Genomic DNA, 27,723 nt, shown 5'->3' on the forward strand with positions numbered 1-27,723 from the left:
GGCCCCCGATGGGATGTAGCGGGCGGCTGCTGGGAGCCGCCGGGGGGGCCGCCGCGCCTCGCTGCTCCTCACCATGATCCTGTTCTTCACCTACTTCTTCTCCTGCCTGCCCGGGCCCTGCGAGCCGCTGCCGCCCGCGCTGCTGCTGCCGCCGCCCGCCACGCTGCCCCGCGGGCCCGGGGGAGGCGGCGGCGGGCGCGGGGGGCGCGGGGGGCGGCGGCAGCCGCCGCTTCCCCCAGGCCATCATCGTGGGCGTGAAGAAGGGCGGGACGCGGGCGCTGCTCGAGTTCCTGCGGGCGCACCCCGGGGTGCGGGCGGTGGGCGCCGAGCCCCACTTCTTCGACAGGTGCTACGAGAAGGGGCTGCGCTGGTACAGGTGAGGATGCGGCGGTGGTGGTGGGGGGGATGAGGGGGTCGGTAATTAGCGCATAGTTAATTGCTGCCCGGGCTGGGATGCGGCGGCTCCGCAACAGGCGGGTCCCGGGAGAGAAAGGGGGTCCGGGGGTCCCCGGCGGCTCCGAGCCTCGGCCGGGCTGGGGAGGGGGCTGGGGCTGCTTTTGCGGGGCTGCCGCGCTGTGAGAAGCGGTGTCCTTGTCCCCGTGCGGCCGTGTCCCTCCCTGGCCCCGCGCCTCCCATCCCGCATCCCGCCCGGCGGCGGCAGAAATGCGCTCGTTTCACTCCGCAGGCTTTGCGGTTTCAACCTTTAGCGCTTTATCCCCAGCCGTGCCCCCGTTTCCCCACCTTTAGGAATTGTTTTATTCGTGTGGTTTCCGAAAAACACAAATGAGCGAGGACCTCGGGCTTGGTGGTCCTGAGCGGGCTCGGGACGAATCCGTGGGATCCTCGGTGGGCAAAGGGCAGAGCTGGAGTGATCCAAGGGTTTGTTTTTTGAGGGTTTCCATGGGATTGAGCTCTCCGGGCGATAAAGCGCTGGGAAGAGCAGCTACTGTGCATGTGGAGTGTATTAAACTCCGTCTCCTGGCCAGCTCCAGAGCGCTGGGCCAAGGCAGTCGGCAGCGATAAGTCCCTTGAAGCCGGGGGTGGAATCTGCCCCGTTATTCTGAAGGCGATCCAAATGTGTCGATGTATGAAAGCGCCGTGGTGTTCTCGGGGAAACATCTGAAAATAATAAAAGGAGCAGCTCGCTCTGTCCTTCCTGCCTCCCCATCCCCTTCTCCCCGAGCCCCTCGGGAACGCCGCGTTTCTCCCCAGCTTTTGGGGGAGGCTGCAGCTCCCCAACCCTCGCCGAAGTAACAACCTGTGAGCAATCAGCGTGTTTAATGGAAAGAGTAATTTTAGCGGTAATTTTACCCGCAGACTTTCAGCTCTCTGAGCCCACATCTGGGCTGTAAAGTTACGACTTAACACACCTTCAAAACCCAGCAAGTAGCGGCGCTCATTTTTACGGCTGCATTAATATTCCCGTGATTTATGAGCTCATTCCTCAGCTCCGCTCGGGTCCGCGCCGCTCCAGGAGCAATAATGATGATCACTAATCTTTTTGGGGTGAGGACTGCGAGCTGGCTCTCGCTGCTCGGCAGAATGGGGCTTTAATGACTGCGAGCACATCATTAAAGCGGGAAGATCGAGCGCTTTCATATCGCTCGGCGGAGCCCGGCGAGGCTCGCAGGACGGACCGCAGAGAAGGAGCAGAAATAAATCTGAGCTTGGATGGCTCTGCTGCGGGTTTCTAGCGCTGGAAGTGCTTGCAGGGAGCCTGGCCTGACACCAGGTTCGAGATGATCCCGCATGTGGTTGTGGTAAATTTGGGGAAATTGAGCGGGGAAGGTTTTCTGGGCTGGGGAGAATCCGCATCCTCCGGGGCGAGGCAAAAATCAGGAGATGTTTTACTTAACTCTGCATAAAGTGTGGTTTTAATCACACACACACACACACACACACACACAAGCATTTCCCTTCGCTTCCTCTCCGCTCTGCCTCTTGTTTTGTCTTCTCAGAAGACCTCGCAGTACCGAGGGATTTTATCCCCGGCAAAGCCAGACAGAGCTAAATGTTTAAAGCTGGGATGTGCTGGAGTGGAGGGGAAGAGGAGTTGGACAGAAAATCGGGTTTTTCCTATGGGTATCTCTAAAGTGGTGTAAACATTTTTAAAATATTTGAACTTGCTAGGAAACCGAAATTACACCCAACTGCTTCTCACGCCAAGATATTTGGCCCGAAGGCACCTGTAGGTTGTTGCTTGTTTTGAGTAAATGTGGAAAAAGAATTCCCTTGGAAATATCACTCCTTGTTCTCTCTTAGTAGCTCCGTCCCGTAGCGATTTCCCTGCTCTGGCAGGAGCATCTCCTCGTGAGTGATGAGTAGTTCGTTGTAAGTTACTGACTGAAATAATTTATTCTTACTGGATTGTTTTATTTAATTTAAATTTGAAATGGCCCAAAGCTCCCCCCCCTTTTTTTTTGAGTAGTAGAGAAAAGAAAATGTTCTGTAAAAGCATCTCCTACAGAATTCCTTGAGTTACTAGAGCTTTAGCTAATTCTGAGAAGATTAAACACCTTTTTGAGGCTGGAGCATAAATGATTTAATGGCTGATCCAAGCATGATGGGAAGTTTTCTCCTCAAGCAAAACACAATTTTAATTTTTTTGGCCCTCAGTGCTGCTTGAAGGAAACCTAAATAAAAAGAAGAGAGGATGCTGGGGTGTCTGCTGCAGTTTGGGGTGCGGGGGTCCCCTGTGGGAGCCTGGGACTGTCTGTGTCTGTTTTGTGGGAACGCAGGTGAGGACAAATGGTAAAAACTGAATTGAATCCGAGCAGTTTGGGGTGAGAGTCAGAAATCCATTGCAAAACTTGGAGCATTTGTGAAGGTGTGGGGCCAGGTCCTGCCTTTGCCTGTGGGGATGAAGGAGAACAACATTTGTGGGGTGAAGGGGTTTGGGGGCTGGAACCACCTTGGTGTGAGGGGAGCAGGTTTGGGCTCACAGGGGACACCTGGGACGTGTTCACCCCTTGCATGGCAGGGCTGGGGCTCTCCAGTGTCACCCTCTGCTCCGCTGGGGAAGTTTTGGGGGCGTAGCAGAATCCTTGCAGGGGATTGTTCCCTTTTGGGAGGCCAGAGCTGCTCTGCTTCCCACGCAGAGCTCCCGGCTGCTCCCTCTGCCTCGCACCCACCTCGGGGTTCTGGGGGAACAGGGCAGGAGGAAAGGGGAACAGCAGCTTTGGGGAGCTGGGAGAGGGGCCTGGCTTGTGAGAAAGGGGAATGCAGCTCTGAGGGAATTGTGTGGAAAGCCCTGAGCTCATCCAAAGAGGTCTCCTCGTCCCCATCTGCCAGAACTTTGTGGCAACATCAGCTCAGTGTGAATGGGTTTTCCCCTGGCTGGGGGCTCAGTGTGAATGGGTTCTCCCCTGGCTGGGGGCTCAGTGTGAATGGGTTCTCCCGTGGCTCGGGTTTCTCTGCTTGATCTGGGGTCCCTGTCCCTCTCCTCCATCCCGCCCTCCTGCTTTTCCCAAGAGCCAAAGGAAGGTTTAGGCAGGAATGGTGCTGGGCCAGGGCTCCCTGCGCCCCGTGTATCCCTGGGATCCAGCCCTGGCAGCTGCACCCATCTGTAGGGATTGTAAACTGTATTTTCATACAGTTTGCACCAGAAGTATTAAAAAGTTCCATGGGATATCTGGTGATTGTTCCTCTGCAGCCCCAGGGACACGAGGAGCTGCAACCCCACCGAGCATCCTCAGGCCCTGCAGAGCCAGCCCGGGGCTCCGAGACTCCCGAGGCCAAATTTAACTTTTCATCGTCGTTTTCCCCGTCCCATCCAACACGAAAGCTGGCATGAAGGGGGCAGGAACTCTCCGTGGGGCTCCTCATCCCTCTGTGCTCCTGCTGGGCTGTCCCAGCTCGGCAGCACCTCCGGGAAGGTGCAGGGGGAGCAGAGAGCCCTTCCCTGGCCTGTGGGGCTCGCCCCCTCCCCTTCCCCAGCCCCATTCACAGGAGCTAATAACGCTCTTGAAAGGCATCCAGGATTTCTTGAGCCAGACTTTGTTATCTCGGAACCTCGCAACCCCGACGCCTTTGAGCGACGGGGGAAGGACGCGGCTGCGGCGCTGCTCTTTTGACTTTTGCCGGGGGTGTTATTGGCAGCTGAAAAGTGCAGCTAAGTAGGTGCCTTGAGGGGTTTTTGTGTGTGTTGTGATTGTACAGACAGATCGAGACACTCTATAGCCCGAGCTGCTGAATGGGATCGGCTCCTCCGGAGGCACCGGGCTGCGATTTGGCACCGCTTCCAGGGCGAGCTTTGCTTTCCTCGGGGAAGCGCAAAGGTGCGGGCGGACAAAGGAATCCGGGCTGGCGATGCTCGGAGCTGCTCCGGGACGTTATCTTTATTCATTGGCACCGCTAATCTCCCCTCCTGACGGACTCGATTTCAGCCTCAGAGCGGCCCTTGTTCTCGCGGGCCGTTCGCAGACAGCCCTGCAGCTTCTCGCCTCTATTTCTTTGCAATCTTTTCTCTTTTTTTTTTATTTTTTTTTCCGCTTCCATTCACAAGTGAGACCTTTCTGTCTCAGCTTCCCGGATCCTCACCCCCGTGTTTGGGAAATGAAACCCCGAGTACAAAGCAAACATGCGGGAAACCTGAGAAAAAGCTGATTTTAACTAAGAATAAGATACACTAAAGCTTTTACTGAAGGTGTAGTGTTTTGGATCGGCTTTTATGCGCTGTTTTAGCCCCAGCCCTACTCTTAGGGCCAGGTTTAAGTGCTGGGCAGCCGGATGGGTCTCTCTGATGATGTGCCCCTGTTTTCCGCTCCCTAACACGCACCCAGCACTTGGGAAGCAATCCATAATTCGTGCAAAGTTCGGGTTTCTGCAAACTGCTTTCACGTGGGATTAAAAATAGCTTTTACTGCCACGATGAGGAATTAACATTTGAAACCATTTAAAGAGCTCCCAGGCAGGGATTGCTGCGGGTGGGGAGGGACAGGGGCTGTGCCTGTCCTGTGCTGGGGGGTCGGGGACGGGGTGAGGAACTCAACCCTCCTGCCCCCCATTTTCACGTTGTTGTTCCCTGATTTCCACCCGGCCGCGTTTTCTTCCCGGTCCCATCAAGTGTTCCTTGCTGACCCAAGCAGGTTTGGGAGCCTGAATTTGAGCCTGAATTTGAGCCTGGATTTGAGCCCGGCTCAGCGTCCAGGCGAAATGAAGCGGGGTTGTTCCTTGTGCTGCTGCTCAGATCGTGTCAGGCCCGAGCGATTGGAGCTGCGTGTTAATGTTGGCTGGGATTTTGGGGATAAAAGCTGCGACTTGCAGGGTGGAAGGTACTCGTCCCGCCTCAGGAATGCTCTCCCTGTCGCTGCTCTGTTAAATAAATGGGGGGATTACACCCGGGCTGGGCAGGGGGTGTGCAGGAGTAACCTGAGTTCCCAAAGGATTTCAGATCTGCCAGGATTTCTGTCCCAGGCTGCCTAAACACACCCAGAAATCACAGGGCTAGTTTAAAAAAAAATAACATTAAGGGAATTAATACCTTTGGAAAAGGCTTCTTCATTCCTGTCCTTTCTCTTGTTGTAACCTCAGGGGGTAGAAATTGAAATATTGAAACGTGGCTTTTTTTTTTTTTTTTTTTTGGTCCATATAACTCTAGAGAAGTTTTGAAAATATGTCAAATATTGCCAAAAAAATTCACCAAGAGCCGGGAAAGCCACAAGGCTTCTGTTAGTGGAATTACTGAAAGCTTGGAGAAATAATCACTGCAGTGTAAAGGAAAGTTTGGGAGTTTTTCCATCAAGGCATTAGGTGGATATTTTTCCCCTGGATTTTTCCTTGATAGTGACAGAAGGTGGAAAAGGCCGGTGGATTTAGAGGGTGCTTTCATGCAAGGAGAGACAATTACTTAAGAGAGTTCAAAGCTTATTTATAAAACAGTAATTACCTTCCCCTGGGATGGAGACGGGCAGCTCTGGCGGCGGGGAGGGGGTTCCAGCACTTAATTGGCAAAGATGCTTAAAAGCTTCCTCCTGACCTTTTCAAAAACTTTCTGCTGCAACAGGCTCGGGCAGAGATTGAAAACCTGCCCGAGGAAAGGCCAGGTTTAATACCGAGACTTAGCTCTAAATGGCTTTTCAAAGGGCTGTGGAAATCCTCCTGCTTAGGGAGCTGGGGGCGTCGGAGAGAGGGAGGGATGAGGGATGGGTGGGTGGATGGATGGATGGATGGATGGATGGATGGACAGACAGGGATGGATGGGTGAGGGTTGGATTAGGGATGGGAATGAATGATGGATGGATCAGGGATGGATGGATGGATGGATGCATGGATGGAATCATGGATGGATGGATGGATGGATGAGGGATGGATGGATGGGGATGGAATCATGGATGGATGGATGGATGGATGGGTGAGAGTTCGATTAGGGATGGGAATGGATGAGGGATGGATGGATGGATGGATGGATGGATGGATGGATGGATGGATGGATGGATGGGGATGGAATGGATGGATGGATGGATGGATGGATGGGGATGGAATCATGGATGGATGGATGGATGGATGCTCCTGGTCTGCAGGACAGAACTCTGGGAACAGGGTGAAACTTGAGCCTGGCAGTTCCCTCCCCACCTCCTGGCTCTTGGGACGGCCAAAATATTAAAGTGAGGAGCGCAGGGATGTTCTGAGAGGCTTCTGTGGGGCTTGGTTGGAAGCCTGGTCTGGGGGGCGAAGGCAGCCAGGGCTGGTCCATGCTGGGCACGTCAGGGCAGTGGTTTAAGATGAGTCCGTCCATTCCTGAGGGAATTCATGGAATCATGGACTGGTTTGTGTTGGAAGGCGCCTCAAAGGTCAGCTCATCCCACATTTCCACTGTCCCAGGCTGCTCCAAGCCCCAATGTCCAGCCTGGCCTTGGGCACTGCCAGGGATCCACAGCTGCTCTGGGCACCTGCACCAGGGCCTCCCCAAATTCATGAAGAACAGCCCAGAATCCCCAATCCCACCATGACAAACTCATGGTGGTTGCAGCCCTGAGCTTTCCCCGTGGCAGGGTTGAGATCTCGGCTCAGGTTTTACACACCCACATTTTGTGGTGATGTCCTGGGTGGAAAATTCACAGCAGCTCCTTGGACTTCCCCTCCTTCTCCTGTGCTCAGAGACAGCTCAGATCAAGGAATCGTCAAAATTATTCATGCATCCCTGCAGGGAGTCACTCGGCCTCGTTTGAGGTGCAGATGTGGATGTGGCACTGGGACGGGGAGGGGGCACAGGGACTGTGGGGTCCTGCAGGTCACCCCAGGACTCAGGGTCAGTGTCCAGCTCTGTGTGTGATTCCAGGGCTGGTGCAGAGCAGGGATGAGCCAGGGTTTGCATGGCAGGGATGCTCCAGAGCCGTGGAGAGCATCCCTGCTCCACCACCACGGGCTGTGCATGGACTGCCCTGACCTGGAGCTCATGGGGTGCTGGTCCCAGGCTGAAATGTGGGAGGGAATGGCTGAAATTCAGAAAAATTCACTATCTGGGCTGTTAGAGCCCCAGCACGGGATGTTTTAGGCAGCCTGGGATAACAGCAGCACTTTGGGAGTGGGATGAGTTGCTGGGCTCCTCCTGGGACTGATTCTGGGGTGCTCCACCGAGGAAATCTCGTAATCAACTCCTCTCTCCCTGCCAGCAGCTCACAGCGAGGGGGTGGCAGGAGCCTCCCACGCCCCGGGGGCTGCTCTGCATCTCAGCACACAAAATTGATCAGGAGCAGGAGGGAATTACATTAATACACTCACTTGTCACTGAGGTCTTATTAGGAATCTGCGCTCATTAGTGTGGGGAGAACAAGGCTGTGACCTTGTTAAGCTCCTTGGGCAGGGAAAGGCTGATTGACCACTTTGCTGCTGATTTATCACCGGGCCCCTGAGCTGCGTGTGGCACACCTGGCCCTGGGCACACCTGGAGGGCTTTTCTGTAGCTGGAGTGAAGAACTGGCGTCGCCTCCCCTGCCCCATCCACACCCTCCAGGCTGATTCAGCCGGGAATTCGCAGCCGCGTTATGCAAATAAAAAAAGATAAATAAATAAAAGCAGGCGGTGGTGGCGGTGATTGATGGGAAGGGCCAAGGAAAGTGACAGGTCCCGTCCCCGGGGGGCACAGCCTGGCTCTGCTCGGCGGGGGCTCCTGCCTTGTGCAACCTCCCAGCTGCTCCAGAGCTGTGCCGTCCCAAAGCCATCCCAAACCCATCCTAAAGCCACCCCAAACCTGTCCCAAAGCCATCCCAAACCCATCCTAAAGCCACCCCAAACCTGTCCCAAACCCATCCTAAACCTGTCCCAAACCTATCCCAAACCTGTCCCAAACCCATCCTAAACCCGTCCCAAACCCATCCTAAACCCGTCCCAAACCTGTCCCAAAACCATCCCAAACCCGTCCCAAACCTGTCCCAAACCCATCCTAAACCCATCCTAAACCTGTCCCAAACCTGTCCCAAACCCATCCCAAACCTGTCCCAAACCCATCCCAAAGCCATCCCAAACCCGTCCCAGACCCATCCAAACCTGTCCCAAACCCATCCCAAACCCATCCCAAACCTGTCCCAAACCTGTCCCAAACCCATCCCAAACCTGTCCCAAACCCATCCCAAAGCCAAACCCATCCCAAACCCATCCCAAACCTGTCCCAAACCCATCCCAAACCTGTCCCAAACCCATCCCAAAGTCCCCAAACCCGCCCAACCCATCCAAACTGTCCCAAACCCATCCCAAACCCATCCCAAACCTGTCCCAAACCCATCCTAAACCTGTCCCAAAGCCATCCCAAACCTGTCCCAGACCCATCCAAACCTGTCCCAAACCATCCCAACCCCATCCCAAACCGATCCCAAACCGACCCCAAACCCCGGGGCTGGAGGAGCCGCCCCCCGCCCCCCTCTGCTCCCCAGAGCAGCCCCAGCCCAGGGCAGGACGGACCCGCTGGGGCTGCAGGAGGGCTTGGCTCAGCTCTGGGGGTGGATTTGGGCACGGCAGGAAGGACCTGGAGGGGCTGGAGCGGGGCCAGGGAAGGGAACGGGGCTGGGAAGGGGCTGGAGAATCCCTGAGGAGCTGGGAAGGGGCTCACCTGGAGCAAAGGAGGCTCAGGGGCCCTTGTGGCTCTGCACAGCTCCTGCCAGGAGGGCACAGCCGGGGGGAAAGGGCTCTGCTCCAGGGAACAGGGACAGGAGCACAGGGAATGGCCTCAGGCTGGGCTCAGGGTGGGATTTTAGGGAAAATTCCTTTCTGGAAACGCTGCCCAGCCCTGGCACAGCTGCTCAGGGCAGGGGTGGGGTCCCCATCCCTGAGGGGATTTAACAGCCCTGTGGATTGTTGGACTGGGTGATCTTAGCGGGCTTTCCCAGCCATGATTCCGCAGCCCCATAATTCCTTCTGGGGGTGAAATCAAGCCCCCGTCAGGGCAGGATCCCAAAATGCCTCAGCCATCTCCACAGATTATTTAATTCGATTTTATTTTCCCCTCTCTGGAGCCTTCTGTGCCCGAATATTTCCCTGTGCCCACCTGCCCCGAGTCCCCGGCAATTCCGAGTGACAAATGCCCCCTCCAGGGCCCCCTGCCAGGCAGGAAATGTCCCTGAAGTGGCAGCCAAAGAAATCCTCCAGTTCCCGGAGGGGCTCGGTCAGTGCCATCGATCGGCCGCTTGTCATTGTCACAGCGCGATCGCTCAGCGCTGCCGGTGCCTGGGGATGGGGAGGGGACACTGCTGTCCCGAGGGGAACACTGCTGTGCCAGGGGAGGGGACACTGCTGTCCTGAGAGGGGACACTGCTGTCCCCGCGGTCCCTGGTGTGCCACAGCCCCTCCAGGGCTGTCCCCCCTTTTCCTGAGAGCGCCAGCCCGGCGGGACAAGGGAGTTTTATTCTTCCTCTGTCGCTCCTCTGCTTCCCAAAGTCATCCCCCAAAGCCACACAAGCCTGAGAAAAGTTTCGAGGGGCCGCTGCCAAGGACTTTCAGGCGAGGTTTGGGTTTTGTTGAGGGCAGGCAGGGTTTGTGTGCATGAAAAGCCGGGATTTGGGGGAGGGCCGGGCCGAACGTCCCCCCGCGGTGCCCGAGCCTGAGCGTGACAAACCCGCATCCGCCGGGGCACAAAGGAGCCCTGAAAGGGGTGGGGTGGGGTGGGATGGGGTGGGGTGGGGTGGGGTGGGGTGGGCTGCTGCCAGCAGGACAGGGACACAGCCCATGGCACAGGGACACAGCCCATGGGACAGGGACACAACCCATGGGACACAGCCCAATGGGACACAGCCCATGGGACAGGGACACAGCCCAAGGGACAGGGACACAGCCCATGGCACAGGGACACAGCCCATGGGACAGGGACACAACCCATGGGACACAGCCCAATGGGACACAGCCCAAGGGACAGGGGACACAGCCCAAGGGACAGGGACACAGCCCATGGGACACAGCCCATGGGACACAGCCCATGGGACAGGGAACACAGGTGTCCCCCTCCTGCTCCGTGGGGTGGGACACGGGGCTGGGAGCAGCCCAGGAAGGGCCCTGCAGGATTGGAGCTCTGGGTGCTGGGATTTTTAGATTTCTGTGCTGACAGACTCTGACTCCCAGGAGGGCGCTGCACTGGACCTGAGGCCATGGAGAAAATTCCAGAATTGATGGATAACACCAGGATAGCAAGTGTGCAGTTGCTTAGAAGTGTGTCATATCACAGAGTCAAAAACTTGAAATTTAGAATATAGTAATACATAGAGAGCTAAGATGAAAGTTTTAAGACAATAACTAATCCTTCTTCTTCATCTTTTTCACAGGTTTGAGTGGTGTTTTGGGTTGGGGATTTCACCTGCTGTGCTCAGGCACTGTCCTGCCCTGGCCTCCCGGGGTTTTTTGGGATCCTGGCTGCCCCTGGCTTTGGGGTTTGTTTGGAGCTGGTGTGGGGCAGGAGGTGTGCAGGGAGTTTTGGATGGTGTGGGATGGATAAAGCACGCTGGGCTCTGGTTCTGTTGCTGTTCCAGGCTGGTGTCCCCTTGGCAGGTGGCTCTGGGTCTGGGGTGTCCCCAGGGCTGTGGCTGTGTCCCTCTGGGTGTTTGGATCACATCTCTCACCCCATCCCAGTCAGTGCTGAAGGTGTCCCCAGCCCCCCCAAATCCCTGGGCTGCTTTAGGGAGCCACCAGGGAGGATCCCCCCAGCCTCCCCAGCCCCTGGGGGGTGGTGGCAGTGGGGACATTGCTGAGCTCAGGGGCACAGAATGTCCCAAACTGGGACGGCCCCATTGCTCCAACTCATCCCTGGGGCTGAGCCCAGCCCAGGGGGAGCAGAGGTGGCCTCAGAGCCCCCAGCCCCGGGCAGGGGACAGGCCTGGGACCCCCAGCGGGTCACCCTCGTTAGCCTGAGTGTGACATGCGGGTTAATTGTCCCCTGTGCCATCGGAGGGGCCGTGTGGGGCTGGTGTCACTCTGCCAGCGCTCTGTGTTTGATCCCCGTCTCGTTACAAGGCAGATAATGAGGGACAGCCTCGTTCTGCTCTCGGTGTGAGTATGAAAAATTCATCTTTGGCTGCTTTGAGGAGGATCAGGAGCGTGTGAGGGTGCCCTGCATCCACGGGGCTGAGCAGGGATCACACCCAGGCCTCATGTTAGAGCTCATAAAACTTGAATTGCTGAGCAGACGCTGGGCAGGGGAGATTCCTTCCAGCATTAATCACTCTGCTGGTGCAAGACCTTTTCTAAACACTTTTTTTTTCTGGGCAAAATGCCTTTAAATGAAGGCTCAGAGGTTCAGTGAGCACCTAACTCCAGCTGTGCCCAGCTGTGCGAGCCTCACGTCAGTGCCACAAGCAAACAAATTCCTGCAAGTGTCAGCACACACCTGGCTGCTGGGGGTTTCTGCTCTCCTGACACCCGGGGCTGATGAGTTCCACGCTCAGCTCTGTGTGTGTGTGATGTACCCAGCTGTGACCCCACAGCCAGCCCCAGAGCCCCACTTCTGACGGGTGCAGAGCAGGGCTCTGTGGAAAGAAACCAAAAAAAACCCAAAACCAGGGGGCTGTGAGACCCCCTGGGATCAGCTGGGGAGCTCTCAGGGACAGATCTCACTCTTTGCATGCAGCTGGACAGAAATTAAAGCACGATCTGGGTGGAGGACAGGGTGGGAACTCTGATTTAATTCGGAATCCCCAGAGATTTGATGATTTTTGAGTCATGGAGCCCTGGCACGGGGGAAGTTTCAGTTCTTGCTTGAAGCCAGCAAGTCCTGAAGACAAGAAAACTGTCCCAGGAGCAGGAGAACCATGGCCCATGTGAGCATGCACAGCTGTGCTTGAACACAATCCCAGTCTGAGCTGGAAGTGGGCTGCAGGTGTGTCACTGTCATATTTCCTGGAAAAATCCCCTTGCCCAACATTCTTCTCCTGGGAAGCTGAGAAGCCTCAGAGAAAAATGAAAACAATAATGATCTGATTCACTTCTCCTGTGTTTTGCTGCTTTGGAACGTGTTTGGAGATTGTTTCATTGGATTCTGGTGTGAGGTGTTTTCACTCTTTGGCCAATTATGCTCGAGCTGTGTCAGACTCTGGAGAGAAGTTTTTCTTTATTATCTTTTAGCCTTCTGTCTGTATCCTTTCTCTATTCTTTAGTATAGCTTAGGATAGCATTCTTTAATATAATATAGTATCTTAAATTAATAAATGAGCCTCCTGAGAACATGGAGTCAGATTCATCATCCCTTCCTGCCATACAAGAGAGGTGGTTCATGATCTTCTCACCTGCAGAAAAACTTCAGCAACAGAGGTCAGGAAACTATTTGGAGATGTAAACATCTCCCAAACCATTCCCCAAGCCATAAAAACCCCCAAATTATCTCCCAGGCCCCCAAAACCCCTAAACCATCTCCCAGGCCCCCAAAACCCCCAAACCGTCTCCCAGACCATAAAAACCCCCAACCATCTCCCAGACCATAAAAAGCCCCAAACCACGCTGGCAGCCCGGTGAAGAAAGGCGGCTGCTGTGGTTTGAGGAGCTCAGCAGGTCAGATGAGGGCAGGAGGGAGCAGCAGGAGGTGGGAGCTGCTGCCTGGTGCCCCCACAGCCGGGCAGGTTTGTCGTGCCCAGGGTGCCCAGGGTGAGCCCCACACGCGCTGTCACCGTGCAGGACAGAGGAGAGCAGCTCCCAGAGAACAAGGAGAGCTGCTGCCGCTTCAAAACCCGCCTGGGAATTGATGCCAGGCCTCCAACAGACTGATGCTCCTTTCTTCTCCCCGTTAATTAATTCCTGTGCCTGCAGTGAATTTCCATCTTTTATTTGTGTGGCAATCAAAGGCTGCGAGCAGCGAGGCTCCCATTAGGAACAGACCCATCCAAACCTTTTTTTTTTCATCTTCCTGTGTCACTCCTGGCCCTGGCTGCAGCTGGGGCACAGATGCCAAGAGATGGCTGGGCTGGAGCAGGAAGGGGTTGGCTCCCAGCAGGTCCCCTTGGCTGCACGGGGCTGAGATCTGCTCAGAGACACAAATGGGCAATCAGGGGGTCACCTGAGGAGGGCCCGGGGATTTACAGCCTCGTTAGAAGGTGGTGGGAAAAGCAGGGCAGGATCTGTAGCATCTGCATGGGGAGAACCCTGCACATCTGGGCACAGCTTTGCTTTGGAGGAGAGCCCACCCCACGGGCATGGCTTTGGAGAGAGAGCCACAGGGCATGAGAGTAATATCCAGGGATGGCTCTGGGCAGAGCCCTGCACATCTGGGGATGGCTTTGGGGAGAGCCCTGCACATCTGGGCATGGCTTTGGCTCTGAGGGAGAGCCCTGCACATCTGGGCACAGCTTTGGGGGAGAGCCCTGCACATCTGGGGGGTTCATGGCTCTGGGGAACAGCCCTGCACATCTGGGCATGGCTTTGGGAGAGAGCCCTGCACATCTGGGCACGGCTTTGGGAGAGAGCCCTGCACATCTGGCTGTGCTTGGGCTGACACTGAAGGCCCTGGACCTTCCATGTCCTGGTCATGGAATCAGGGAATTCCAGACTGGATTGGCTGGCAGGGACCTTAAACTCATCCAGTTCCAATCCCAACACCCTCCACCACCCCAGGCTGCTCCAAGCCCTGGCTCTGGACATCCCAGGGATCCAGGGGCAGCCACAGCTCCTCTGCAGATCCATCCCTGTCCCTCCCCCCGCTCCCAGCCAGGAATTCCTCCCCAATATCCCACCCAAATTCCCCTTTTCCAGTCTGAAGCCATTCCCTGTGTCGTGTCCCTCCATCCCTTGTCCCCAGTCCCTCCCCAGCTCTCCTGGAGCCCCTTTGGGCCCTGGAAGGGCTCTGAGCTCTCCCTGGAGCTTTCCCTTCCCCAGGCTGAAAAAGGAGATTTGTGGTTCAGGGGAAATATAAAAGTTGTATTTATGTAAAAAAACCCAACCAAAAGTACCTGTGAGGGCAAAGGCATGGTAGAAGCAGAAACTGCAGTTCTGTCAGGCTGGAAATCCTAAATAATCCAAAAATATCCCAGGCTGCACGTTTGGAAGTTGCTTCTTTTCCTTGTTTGAGGGAAGGGAAAAAAAATGAAACCTGTGTCTAAAGCCTGTTGCAAGGAAATGAATTGCAAATAAGAAAAACAAATTGGAGTTAATTCCCCTTTTCCAGCACGGCTCCATTCAGTGTTCTGGGAGCCAGGGGATTTAGGGATCTGCAGATAGCTCAGTGTTTTTGGGTAACAAGTACAAACTGTAGCAGCTTTTAAGGCTTCAGAAGCTGTTTTTGATTAGGATCTTTTCTTTTGACAACTTTTTTTTTTCTTTTCAGGAAAGAAAAAAAAAAAGGAGGGGGAGGAGGAAAGGGCTTTTTGTAACACAGTTGGGTTAGAGATGAGGGGAAAATCTGTTTGAAATATGCAGGGACCTGAAAGCAAATCTTGAGTGAATAATAAGTTTAACTGACCTTAAAATATCCCATTGCCATGAGGGATTTGAGAGTAATACTTCAAATGGATTTTTGATGAGGCTCTGCAGGCTGTGGGGAATTGGATATTTTTACCCAACACGTTTTCTTACCTAAAATTTTCACAACAACTTGGGGGAGGGGGGGAAAAACTATTTGGGGATGCCCAAAGAAGGGTTGGGGTTGTGTTGTTTTATTCTAAAGCTGCTGCTGGGCAGGGAGAAACCCATTTGCTGCAAGCTCACTTTTCAGAAGGATTTTAATTCCCCAATATTTGAATTTAATCCTGGAGCAGGATTCCTGGGTGGCACCCTTGGCATTCCTGCTCCCAGGGGGTTTTCCTCACTGGGAAAATTGATTTACCTGATCCTGGGGTGTTTTCCTCACTGAGAAAATTGATTTACCTGATCCCAGAGTGCTTTCCTCATTGGAAAAATGGATTTACCTGATCCCAGAGTGTTTTCCTCATTGGGAACATGGATTTACCTGATCCTGGGTGTTTTCCTCATTGGAAAAATGGATTTACCTGATCCTGGGGTGTTTTCCTTATTTGGAACATGGATTTACCTGATCCCAGGGGTTTTCCTTATTGGAAAAATGGATTTACCCGATCCTGGGGTGTTTTCCTCATTGGGAACATGGATTTACCTGATCCTGGGGTGTTTTCCTCATGGGGTCCTGGCCACCAATGAGCTGCAGCTTTCCATGGCAATGTTCAAAAATTCCTATTTTTGCTCCTCGTCCTCCCTCAAATGCAGCTGGAATGGGATCTGACAGGGCAGACAGCTGGACAGACAGACAGACAGACAGACAGAGCGTGTGATTGCTCCAGCCACACTTCCTTAGGAAACCAGGCTAAAAATAAGCAAAATCCAGTTCTTTCCCACAAATGGCTCCAGTTGCCACGAAGTGAAGCTCTTCCAGTGGGAAGAAGTGTTTTGTTAGAGAATCCCCAGTTGTTCCTGCTGGAACAGGCAGGGAGGGAGCCCTGACAGGACAGACGGAGCCCCCATCTCCATCACCTGGGGCTCACCCAGAGCTCTGGGAGCTGCAGAAAACTCAGGGTATCCTGGAATTCCAGAGTGGTTTGGGTTGCAGGGATCTCAAAGCCCATCCAGAGCCAAGGGCAGGGAGATTTTCCACTGTCCCAGGTTCTCCAAGCCCTGTCCAGCCTCTCCTGGGACATTCCTGAGCCTTCCCAGCACCTCCACAGCCCCTTTGGCCATGGCTGGAGGAACAGCTCTCCCTTTTTTCGTGCAGCAAGGTGCGGAATCCAGCCCAGCTCCCTCCTCAGGGGGGATTTCCTTCACCTGGGCACCAGCTGGGCAGGGGGAAGGGGCTCCCAGCACCGTCCCCACATTCCCAAAGCTCCCACGTGCTCCAGGCTGGGCTGCGTTTGTGGGGCTGCTCCCTTACCTGGGGCAGGGCGAGGGGCTGAGCAGGTTAAGGACACCAGAGTAATTTGCTCCATGCTGGGGCTCCTCTCCCAGCTCCCTCCCACTGGATGGGATGGCACAGAGAAGTTTGGGGATGGTGGCTCCCATCCCTGCCAGGCTGTGGGTGAAGCTCCTTGCCAGGAAATGAGGCTTTTTCTGACACACACACAAAAAAAAAAGCTAAATTTGTTTCCCATCTTCCCTCAGGCTGGATCACAAATTTGACCCAGATGGGGAATCTGTGTTGTTTCTGTGGAAAACTGGATGCATTTTCCTTTTCCATCCCAAGGAGAGCAGCGTGACAGCGTCAGGCCCGAGACAAACCCCACAAAAACCAGTTTGGGGTTTGGAGGAGGGGGCACAGAGGAGCTGGGTGGGACACTGAGTGTGGGATGCGGCTGTGAGAGGCACAACCTGCTCTGGGGGGACACAGCCGCCGAGTGTGGCCAGGACAGGGTTTGGGTGACACTTTCCCTGTGAGCCCCCAGGGTGAGGGGAGCAGGGGGTGCAGGTTTGGGGTGAGGCAAAGTAGAAATTTTCGCCTCTCCTGTCCCACGGGGCACCTCCTGCTCACATCCCATTGCTGGGGTCCCCAAATGGGTTTGGGGCTGGGGACATGGGTGTCCCCAAACAGGGGTTTGGTGCTGGGGTCACAAGTGTCCCCAAACGTGGCATGGGAGCCCAGAAAGCACCCAGTGCTCGTTTTTGTCCTTTGGAAAGGAGACACTGGATAAATGACTTGAAGAACGGGTCATGTTAGGAGTCGTGGGGCTGGGGCATCTTTTCTATTCCCTGGAAGTCGTTGGGGAGCCCCTTCCTCCAACCCCTGGCTGTGCAGGAGGAGGGTGAGGAGCAGGGCGAGGGAGGGGACAGCCAGGGGACAGCCAGCCCTGCCCACGGTGGCCTCGGAGCCATCTGGAGAGCCCGGCTGCCCCTCGCCGGGGCTCCTCCGGGCTCGGCCCCATCCCGAGATCAAATAAACACAAACGGCCTGAAATTATTCATGGCTCTGGGGACTTGTGTGCTGCCCGTCAGCAGCTGCTGAGCAAATCAGGGCAGCTGTCAATGGGGCAGCGGGAGGGGCTGGCTCTGGCTGACATGTGTGGGCAATTCCTCCTCCTCCTCCTCCTCCTCGTCCTTTCCTTCCTTCCTTCCTTCCTTCCTCCCTGCCGGGCTCCCGCTGCTCCCGCACCTGCGGCACCGGGAGGGGCAGGAATTCGGGGGGTGGCCCTCGGCTGCACCCCGGGATTGGGACAGGGAGGGACCCCCGGGAGCCACGGCCACAGAGGGGATGAGGGTCCTGCCCTGGTTAATTAGGCTGGGCTAATTAGGTGGGAGTTGTGGCTTGGGGAGCAGTGGCCGTGGGATGGATGGATGGATGGATGGATGGATGGATGGATGGATGGATGGATGGATGGATGGATGGATGGGATGGATGGATGGATGGATGGATGGATGGATGGATGGATGGATGGATGGATGGATGGATGGATGGATGGATGGATGGATGGATGGATGGATGGATGGATGGATGGATGGATGGATGGATGGATGATGGATGGGGATGGATGGATGGATGGATGGATGGATGGATGGATGGATGGATGGATGGATGGATGGATGGATGGATGGATGGATGGATGAATGGGTGCATGGATGATGGACGGATGGATGAGGATGGATGGATGGATGGATGGATGGATGGATGGATGGATGGATGGATGGATGGATGGATGGATGGATGGATGGGATTTTGGGGGGATGGAAGCATGCCTGCTGGATGGATGGTGTGGTGATGGCTGGATGGGAGGGGATAAAAATGCCCAGAGAAGCTGTGGCTGCCCCTAGATGCCAGGCCAGGTTGGAGGAACCTGGGATAGTGGAAAGGATCCATCCCTTCCTTTTCCTTCTGCTCAGCCAAGCATCAGGAGGTGGAAGAATTCCTATTTCTGCTGTCTGTGTAACTGTAAACCTGGAAACTCCAGTGGTAAACCTGGAAACCCCAGTGATTTTTGTGACATTTTTATGCCTTTCCTCTCCTCCATCAAGGTGGGAAACCAGGCAGGACCAGCCTGTTGCTGTGAGGGGATAATTTAGTGACAACTAATGAGTGTAATTTTAAAATTCGTAATTGAAACCAAGATCTTTAGACAGAGTGGTCTCGTGAATTTTTTTCTGTTTTATTTTTAAAGAAACCTTGTGCTAGTCAGGGTTAGTGGTGTCCCCTTCCCTCCCCAGCAGCTCCAAGAGCAATTTTCCCTTATTTATCGGCGCTCCCAAGGACCCCAGTTCCCAGGGGGATAAAATCTGTCACCAGTGTCTGTGCTGCAGGTTCAGAGGAGGGTAATTTGTGTTTCCCCCTGCTCAGACAGCAGGTCAGGTCATAAAGCACCAGATCCACGGGGAGGGGAGAGGCTCTGTAAAGGCTGCCCGTGCTGAAAGGTGCAATAATCCGCAGGATTACTTGCCGGGGGAGCTGCAGGGAAATTTACTGCCTTGCAAAGGGATTATCCCAGCGCCGCCGCTGCCAGCGGGTTTCTTCCCTTTCTTTCTTAGAGGAAGGAAGTTTTTCATTGAATTCCTGCTGCTGGAGCCACTCCTGCAGCCACTGCAGGGCTTGGAGGGGAGGGATCCATCGCATGGAGCCGGGGTTATCCCATCTCCCTGGGTTATCCCATCTCCCCGGGTTATCCCATCTTCCCCGGGTTATCCCATCTCCCCAGGGTTATCCCATCTCATCTCCCCGGGTTATCCCATCATCTCCCTAGATTATCCCATCTCCATCTCCCTGGGTTATCCCTATCTCCCTGGGCTATCCCATCTCATCTCCCTCGGTTATCCCATCTCCCCAGGGTTATCCATCTCATCTCCCCGGGTTATCCCATCATCTTCTCTGGTTATCCCACCTTCCCGGGTTATCCCATCTTCCAGGGTTATCCCATCATCTCCCCGGGTTATCCCATCTCCCCGCCCAGGTGGGACAGCAAAACTGGAGCTGGGCTGGGTTTCCGAGGGAGTTTGCAGTGCCTGCAGTTTGCCAGGGTGGCTGGAGGGGTCGAGTTTGCTGCAGAGGGATAAAACAGGAGGAGGGATAACCAGGAGGAGGGATAACCAGGATGAGAGATAACCAGGATGAGAGATAACCAGGAGGAGGAATAAAGAGAAGAAGGGATAACCAGGATGAGGGGTAACCAGGAGGAGGGATAAATCCTCTCCAGTGCAGCTCCAGCTGCAGGAACAGCCTTTCCCCAGCAGCCACGAGCACTCCCAAGCCCGAGCATCCCCAAACCCAAGAGCTCCATCCCCCATCCCGAGCAGAGAATGGGGCTGGAGCAGCTTCCCAGGCTGGAGCTGGAGCTCAGGGCCACTCCCGAGCTCCCGAGTCCTTCAGCAGAGCCCCCCGGGGCCGGGGGCGTTGGGGAGGGTTGGTTTTGTTTGATTTCCTTCCCCTGGAAGGCAGGAGAGGGGGCTGGGGCAGCCAAGGCCTTTAATTGTGTGCAATGAAGGCTGACAGTGCCGAGGCACAGCCTTTAAAAGGGGTACTGAACCTTTAATTCCTGAATAAATCATCTCCAGTCTGTTGCTCCTTCATCTGCAAGCTGTTTGAGGGGACACACGGGCACTGCTGGGAAGGGTCACCGCGAGATCAGAGCCCGGGGCTGGCCCGGGTCACAGGCAGGACACCTGCCACAGGCTGTCCCCTCCCTCCGGCCGTCAAAGGGACACCCAGAGGGGAGGAGAGGACATTCCTGGCTGCTGCCACGCTGGGGGGCTTCATTCCAGAGGGAGGGAGGGAGAGCTGCCAGTGCAGCCCTGTCCCCAGCGGGCACAGCCCAGCCCAGGGTCACAGCAGGGTGGGCACGTGCCAGGCCCCGTGTTCTGAGGGGTTTTTGGGCATTCAGTGCCCCATCTGAAGGGTTTTTGGGCATTCAGTGCCCCACCACGCTGGGCATCTTCCAGCCCCATTTTCCGAGGGGTTTTTAGGAATTCAGTAACCCATCATGGTTGGGCATGTGCCAGCCCCCATTTTCCAAGGGGTTTTGGGGGATTCAGTGCCCCATCTGAAGAGATTTTGGGGATTCAGTGCCCCATTATAGCTGGGCACCTTCCAGCCCCCGTTTTCTGGGGGTTTTTGGGGATTCAGTGCCTCATCTGAAGGGTTTTTGGAGATTCAGTGCCCCACCAAGCTGGGCACCTTCCAGCCCCATTTTCCAAGGGGTTTTTTAGGAACTCAGTGCCCCATCATGGTTGGGCACATGCCAGCCCAACCATCTGAAGGGTTTTTAGGGATTCAGTGCCCCATCATGGTTGAGCACCTTCCAGCCCCATTTTCCAAGAGGTTTTTGGGGATTCAGTGCCCCACCAAGCTGGGAGCCTTCCAACCACATTTTCTGAGGAGTTTTTGGGGATTCAGTGCCCCACCATGGCTGGGCACCTTCCAGCCCCCATTTTCTGATTTTTTTTCGGGGTTTTTGGGAATTCATGGAGCTGTTCTGTTTCCTACCTGTTTTCACCCAAGCACCCAAGCTGTGTTTTCACTCAGTTATTCAAACTCCATCAGGGAGGAGCCCCTGGGGGCTCTTTTTGGACCCCATCAGGGCCAGCCCCAGCACTGCTGGCTGCGAGGGGTCCCTGGCAGTGTCACTGGGGAGCTCAGGTGGCATTTTTGGGGTGACCCCAAATCTTGCAGCTTCTCCACAGTGGAGAAGGGTGAGGAGGGGTCGTCCCAAACCCCATTTAGAGACCAAAGAGCCTCTTCTGCACTGCGGGGAAGGAGCTGTGCCCTGACTGAGGCTGATTCCTGCTCTCCACAATCCACCTTTCACCCTAAGGACCCGGCTGGAACAAGCAGGCAAGGAAAGGACCCTGCAGGGCCTGGAGCTGCCCATAACTGCAGCCTCTGGCCGTGCACATGGGCACGAAATGTGATGGAAATTCTGGGGTTTGGGAACTGAACGGAGTGTGGGGACCCAGGGCTGGGGGAACACGGCCTTTTCCACACCTTCCTGCCGGGAATCCTGGGATCCCAGGGGGTTTGGGAGATTTTCTGGGTGGGAAAAGCAGAAAAGCCGGGCTCACCAGCCCTGGTTCTTGTGGGGGTGAATAATGGTGTGGCTGCTGGGAGCAGCCCTGCCATTAGGAATGCAAATGTTGGCTCTGGATTCTCCCCTTGCCTTTATTGCACAGCTCCAGCCCGAACCTCCCTGAGCCCCCCCAGGGCAGCCCCCTCTGCTCTGCAGCCCCTCGGGGAGGGTTGGGGGGCTCACACCCTCCCGGGTGGCACAACCCCCCCCTTTTCCTCCTCCTCCGGGACTCTTCATCCACCCGAACCCAGCCCGGGGACCCCGTGGGGTGGCACTGGCTCAGCTCGGGGGTCCCTTGTGTGGGCCGGGGACCCCCCGGCCGTGGGGCTCTGTGGGGTGAGGGGGGATTTGGGGCTTCTGGGGGGCAGGAGGAGCCCCTGGGGATGCTCCAGCTGGGAGCACGACCCGCCAGAGCCCCTCGCTGTGTGATGTACCAAACGGTAATTAGGAGCAAAGGGCAGAGGGGCGCAAAGGAGCATTAATAAATTATCGGCCTGCTTGTTAATTGACGCGTCTCAGTCAGCCCGTGGTGGAGCCCAGGGCTCGGCTCCCCTTCCAGGCGCATCACAGCCTTGTTACTGCCCTCATTAGCATATGCGGGGCTCCCTGCTTAAAGCCAATTAGCTCCCGGCCAGGCCTGATTGGGAAGCCGCGGCCTCATTTGCACATTTTTGAATCGGGGAAAGAATCAAAGATAATGGGGGCAGCTCGGGGGTGGGGAGCGCTGGGGGGGCTCTGCCAGGACCTGCCGGGGAAGGCGAGGGGCAGCAGCTCGGTAATTAGGGTAAAGAGGAACGCGGGCTAATTTGGTCCCGGGCGGCTTGGGGAGCTCATCCCTCCCGGTGCATCCCTTCCCAGTTCATCCCTTCCCGGTCCATCCCTCCGGGTCCATCCCTCCCGGTTCTTCCCTTCTAAATAATATTTCCCTGTTCATCCCTCCCGGTTCTTCCCTCCTTGTTCATCCCTTCCTAGCTCAGCCTTTTCAGCTCATCCCTTCCGAGTTCTTCCCTCTGGCTCATCCCATCCCTTCCCAGTTCATCCCTTCCTAAATAATATTTCCCAGTTCACCCCTTCCCAGTTCATCCCTCCCAGTTCTTCCCTCCAGCTCACCCCGTCCCTTCCCATTCCATCACTTCCCAGTTCATTTTTCCCAGTCCATCCCTTCCCAATCCACCCCTCCGTGCCCTGCACTGGTTCCTGTGGGAAGGAGAGGTCCTGGAGAGCCCCTGGATGGGCTCAGCCCTGGATGGGCTCAGCCCTGGATGGGGTCACCCCTGGATGGGGTCACCCCTGGATGGGGTCACCCCTGGATGGGCTCACCCCTGGATGGGGTCACCCCTGGATGGGCTCAGCCCGGCTGCCCCCCTGGTTGGGGATCAGTCCCTCAGCAGTGGCCAGCGAGGATTCGGGGCTGCAATTCCCGTCCCTGCCCCCTCGCACCCTTTTCCCCGGCGGAGGGGCAGCAATTTGAGCTGCCTGGAGGAGAAGGTCGCTGTCTGCACTCGGCAGCTCCAGCGCGACACCCGGGCAGCCCCGCGGGCACAAAGGCAGCCTTGTCCCGGCTGTGATAAACCCGGCCAGGATTCCTCTGCAGATCCGATGGCACCGGGCTCTGCTCGCGGGATCCATGTCCCGAGCCCCTCCCGGTCCCAAACTATTTTACATTCACACAAAAGCTGTTCTGTCCCTCCCCGAGCCCCAGCGCGGTGTGTCCCCTGGGTCCCGGCTGTCCCCTGGAGCCCGGGGTGTCCCTGGAGCTGTCACTGCTGAGCTGCTCTGGGTTTGTCCCCAGTGTCCCCAGCCCCGTCCCAGTGCCTGGAGGAGTCACTTTGCCCTGCAGAAAGCTCTCAGCCTGTCCCTCCTCTGGCACAAACCCCTGCCTTTCACTCCTTTTGGCCAGGCTTTTCGGTCATTTTTTTAAAAATAGTGATGGAGAGGGGATTTTTAACCCCCCTTTTGCTCATTTTGGTGATAACATGGAACCTGCAAGCCTTGACCCCGTGGCACCCATCCCCCTGACCCCACAGCACCCTGACCCCATGTCACCTGTCCCTCTGGCCCCACAGCCCCCATCACTCCCACCTGTGCCTGCTCTGGGGTTTTGGGCTCTCCCAGCTCAGGCAGGACCTGTGTCCATGTGGAAATTCCCCCCTGGCGTTTCCAGGGGATGAGCAGCAGGCAGAGCCGCTGCTGCTCTCCTGTTTGAGCTGGGACAGAGTTAATTTAACCGCTGGAGCTGCCCTGGGTGAGAACTCAGGGATGCTTTGGGCTGGAGACTTGTTTATCTCCCGAGAGTGCATCCCCTCATCTCTCAGCTTGGTGCTGGGAGGAGTTCTGCTCCAAAAATCATCAGGAATCGTGAAGCAATTAACTCTGGAAAGTTCTGTTGGCCCAGTTTTTGAAGTCTGCTTTGATTCCTTGCCTGCTGTGGCTGTTAATCACTATTTAATGCAGCTCTCTGCATTTTTATCATCATTTTATCTGCTGTGATTTATTGTGTGTTACCTTAACCGAGGAAGCATTTTCATGTGTTGAATGTCTCCATGCAGGAAACCCCTGCTCCGATGCCTCTCAAGTGCCAGTTGTTTTATTAATTAAAAGCAAACATTTATCAGTTTAACAGAGAGGCAAAAGGCGTTTTTATCCCTCCTCCTGGGCACACAGTCTCCTCTGCAAATCCCAGCTCCTTCCAAGGCTCCCCCAGTGCCGTGTCCTGTACCTGCAGGCACTGCTTGGCATTCCCAGGGCGCTCTCTTAGGTCAGGAAGAATTAACTGTAAATTTAATTAACGTTCCTAATGCTTGGGTTAAAGTGGAGCCCAGCAAAGCCGGCTCTGCTCTTCGCCGGTTTAAGCCAGAGGTGGGTGTTATCAATAATTAACCGGGCTCATTTAGGGGAAGTGTTAGGGCGTTAATGAAACTGTGAAATGTTTAATTATTGTGCCAGGAGCTGGCAGCGCTGGGGCTGCTGAGGAAGAGGAGGTGAGGCACAATTAATGGCTGTTCCCGAGGGGATCCCGGCATGTCCCTGGGATGGGGAAATTCAGGGACTGAAGGTCCCCGAACCCATGAGAGCCTCAGGAGCTGCTGGGAGATCCCGCCCAAGCCGGGATTTCATTAAAACCTCTGTTAATTACGTGGTAATTAAGCTGTGGGTGGTGTGGATGGCCCTGGGAGGCTCAGCCTGGCCGGGATGTCCCTGCGCAGGACAGGGAGGGATGAGAGGGCTTTTCCAGAGGGGCTGTGCCTGCCCCATCCCTGTGCCTGCCCCATCCCTGGAAGGGTCCAGGGCCAGGCTGTGGTTCAGTGGGGCCTCTCCAGGTCCCCATCCCGCGTTTGCCGTGGGTAATAAACAATTGACTGCCCACTGAGGAGCGGGGCTGGGTCAGACCCTGACCCCAGGTTTGCTGCGAGGGTGCGGTCGGGTGAGGATGAGGATGGAGCCGTTCAGAAATCCCAAGGGAACACAGAATGGATGCCGCAGGAAGGTGCCAGGGAAGCTGCTGAAACAGCCAGGGAAGCCCTGCAGCATTTCCTGAACGGAATTAAAGTTCAGGATGCTCGGCTGGCCGGGAAGCCCCACAGGAGGGTGGTGGAGCTGTGCTCCCAATAAATCCCCATCCCCGTCCCTTGGGTTTTCCTGGGCTCTGGGACAGGGATGGGTCTAATCCCTGCTCGGGAAGGTGATTCCCAGCAGGAGCTCTGTCAGTCAGCCTCTGGTGAGCGCAGTTATTTGGGGGAAACCGCTGGAAATGATGGGAAAAGCAGCCGTGGCTGCCCTGGGATCCACTGGTGCCAAACAGGGGCTGTGCTGCCAGGTGAGGGCACCGGGGACAGGAAATGCCTCTAAAAACGCTGGCACTGTGCAAAAATTAAAATAAAAGTGTGGAGGAGCGGGGGAAAGCCACAAATGGGTTCTGCTCTTGTTCGGGGGAGGGAGCTGCGCGGGCCCAGCGTCGCTCGCAAATGCTTCTAATAAAATGTTCTTTCCTGAGTCCAGGGGAAAAATCCCAGAAACCTCAAGCTTCCCCCATGACATAAGGAGCAGATGCTGCTGGGCACAGCCCTGTCCCTGTCCCCAGCTCCCTGCCAGGCTCAGCCCCAGCACTGGGATGCAATTCCCAGAGAATCCCCGGCTCTCCCTGGCAGTGCCCGGGGCCAGGACGGGGCTCGGGGCACCCGGGGACAGCGGGAGGGGTCCCTGCCCTGGCAGGGGTGGCATCTGTGAGGTCCCTTCGCAACCATTCCAGGGTTTTGTGGAGGGCAGCAGGGCAGGTGCCTGTGCTGGTGGCAGGGAGGACCCGTTCTGTCACACGGGGTGACACGGCTGGGTAATTTCTGCGGCAATTAATGCCTCATTAAAGTGCACGAGGGAACAATCAGAGCAGTGAATTTTACCCAGCACAATGGCTAGGCCCTCAGGGTTTTTTTTCTGCCTTTCTTTTGAAAAGGAAACAGTCTTTTTTCTGGCTTTAACTGCTCCCTGTCTGGAGGCAGGGGAGGAGGCAGCCTTGGTGGGCATCTCCGCTCCCAGCTGGCGCTTGGGCATCGCCCCCGTGATGGGATTTCCCGGGATTTTCCTCTGCAATCCCACGGGGCGAGCTGAAACCTCCAGGACATGAAATGCGACTGGAGGGAGGGATGAACACCAGCCCCGTCCCAAAATGTTTGTGCTGAGATGTCCCTCGCCCACTGCACTGCGGGCAGGAGAAGGGCAGGAGGGATTTGCAGGGCTGGGAAGGGATTCCAAGGGGGAGCAGCAGCCTGCAAGGTGGGGCAGGGTGACAGGGAGCTCCTTCCTAGGGCCTCTGGAGGGGACAAAGGTAATGCCGAGATGGGCAGAGAGCCTGGAGCTCAGGGACTCCTAGGAAGGGTTTTGAAGATGAGAAATGACCAGAGGGGTGTGACAAAGTGGGGCAGGAGGAAAGGGGAGATGGGGCCGTGGCTGGGTGTGGAAGTGTGCAGGCAGCCCCGACATGGGAAGAGACGAGAATCTGACTCCATGTTTCAGAAGGCTGATTTATTATTTTATGATATATATATATATTATATTTAAAAGTAAATGATTTATGTATTATGTAAAAATTATACTAAAAGAATAGAAGAAAAGGATTTAATCAGAAAGCTTGCAAGCAATAGAAGAAGAATGGAATGATAAGAAAATCTTGTGACTGACCAGACAGTCAGAGACAGCTGGACTGTGATTGGCCATTAATTAGAAACAACCACACGAGACCAATCACAGATCCACCTGTTGCATTCCACAGCAGCAGATAATCATTGTTTACATTTAATTTCTGAGGCTTCTCAGGAGAAAAAAATCCTGGCAAAGGGATTTTTCAGAAAATATCCTGGCTACAGCTGGGAAGCCCCTGAGCCTTTCTAGCCGGGTTTTGGGGTTTGTTCCCACCCATTGTCCCACCAGGTGGGAGCAGCTGAGCCCTGACCGTGTCTGTCTGTCCTCAGGAGCCTGATGCCACGGACCCTGGATGGACAGATCACCATGGAGAAGACCCCCAGCTACTTTGTGACCAAGGAGGCCCCGCGGCGCATCTTCAACATGTCCCGGGACACGAAGCTCATCGTGGTGGTGCGCGACCCGGTGACCCGCGCCATCTCGGACTACACGCAGACCCTGTCCAAAAACCCCTCCATCCCCAGCTTCCAGGCCCTGGCCTTCAAAAACCTCAGCACGGGACTGATCGACACCAGCTGGAGCGCGGTGAGGATCGGCATCTACGCCAAGCACCTGGAGAACTGGCTGCAGTTCTTCCCCCTCTCCAGGTTCCTCTTCGTCAGCGGGGAGAGGCTGGTCAGCGACCCCGCCGGGGAGATGGGCCGTGTCCAGGACTTCCTGGGCCTCCAGAGGCTGGTGACAGACAGACATTTCTACTTTAACGAGACCAAGGGCTTTCCCTGCCTGAAGAAGCCGGAGGGGGGGAGCAAACCCCGCTGCCTGGGCAAGTCCAAGGGGCGGCCACACCCCACCATCGACGGGCAGGTGGTGCAGCGCCTGCGGGACTTCTACAGACCCTTCAACATGAAGTTCTACCAGATGACAGGGCAGGATTTCGGGTGGGACTGAGCCCATCCCCAGGGCACGCTGCCGGGCTGGCACCTGGGCTGCCAGGACTGCGGTCCAGGGATGCCCGTGGTCACTGTGGTCAGGGGAAATCTGTGGTCATCATGATCCAGGGATGCCCGTGGTTACTGTGGCCCAGAGATGTCTGTGGTCATCATTGTCCAGGGAGGCCCGTGGTCACTGTGGTCAAGGGATGCCCATGGTCGTCAGTGTCCAGGGGTGCCCGTGGTCACTGTGGTCAAGGGATGCCCATGGTTGT

The 27,723-nt window shown here is 55.8% G+C and overlaps 1 protein-coding gene across 1 annotated transcript; it reads left to right on the forward strand.

The window, feature by feature from the left end:
• The first annotated feature begins 8 nt into the window (after positions 1 to 8).
• Positions 9 to 27,696, forward strand: HS3ST6 (heparan sulfate-glucosamine 3-sulfotransferase 6). Its single transcript, XM_030958110.1, is given in 4 exon segments — positions 9 to 41; positions 44 to 166; positions 168 to 376; positions 26,849 to 27,696. Coding segments are annotated over 4 exon segments (984 nt in total). The 3' UTR covers positions 27,468 to 27,696.
• The last annotated feature ends 27 nt before the right edge of the window (positions 27,697 to 27,723 follow it).

The sequence above is a fragment of the Camarhynchus parvulus genome, chromosome 14 (genome assembly GCF_901933205.1).
Source record: "Camarhynchus parvulus chromosome 14, STF_HiC, whole genome shotgun sequence".
Taxonomy (NCBI): domain Eukaryota; kingdom Metazoa; phylum Chordata; class Aves; order Passeriformes; family Thraupidae; genus Camarhynchus; species Camarhynchus parvulus.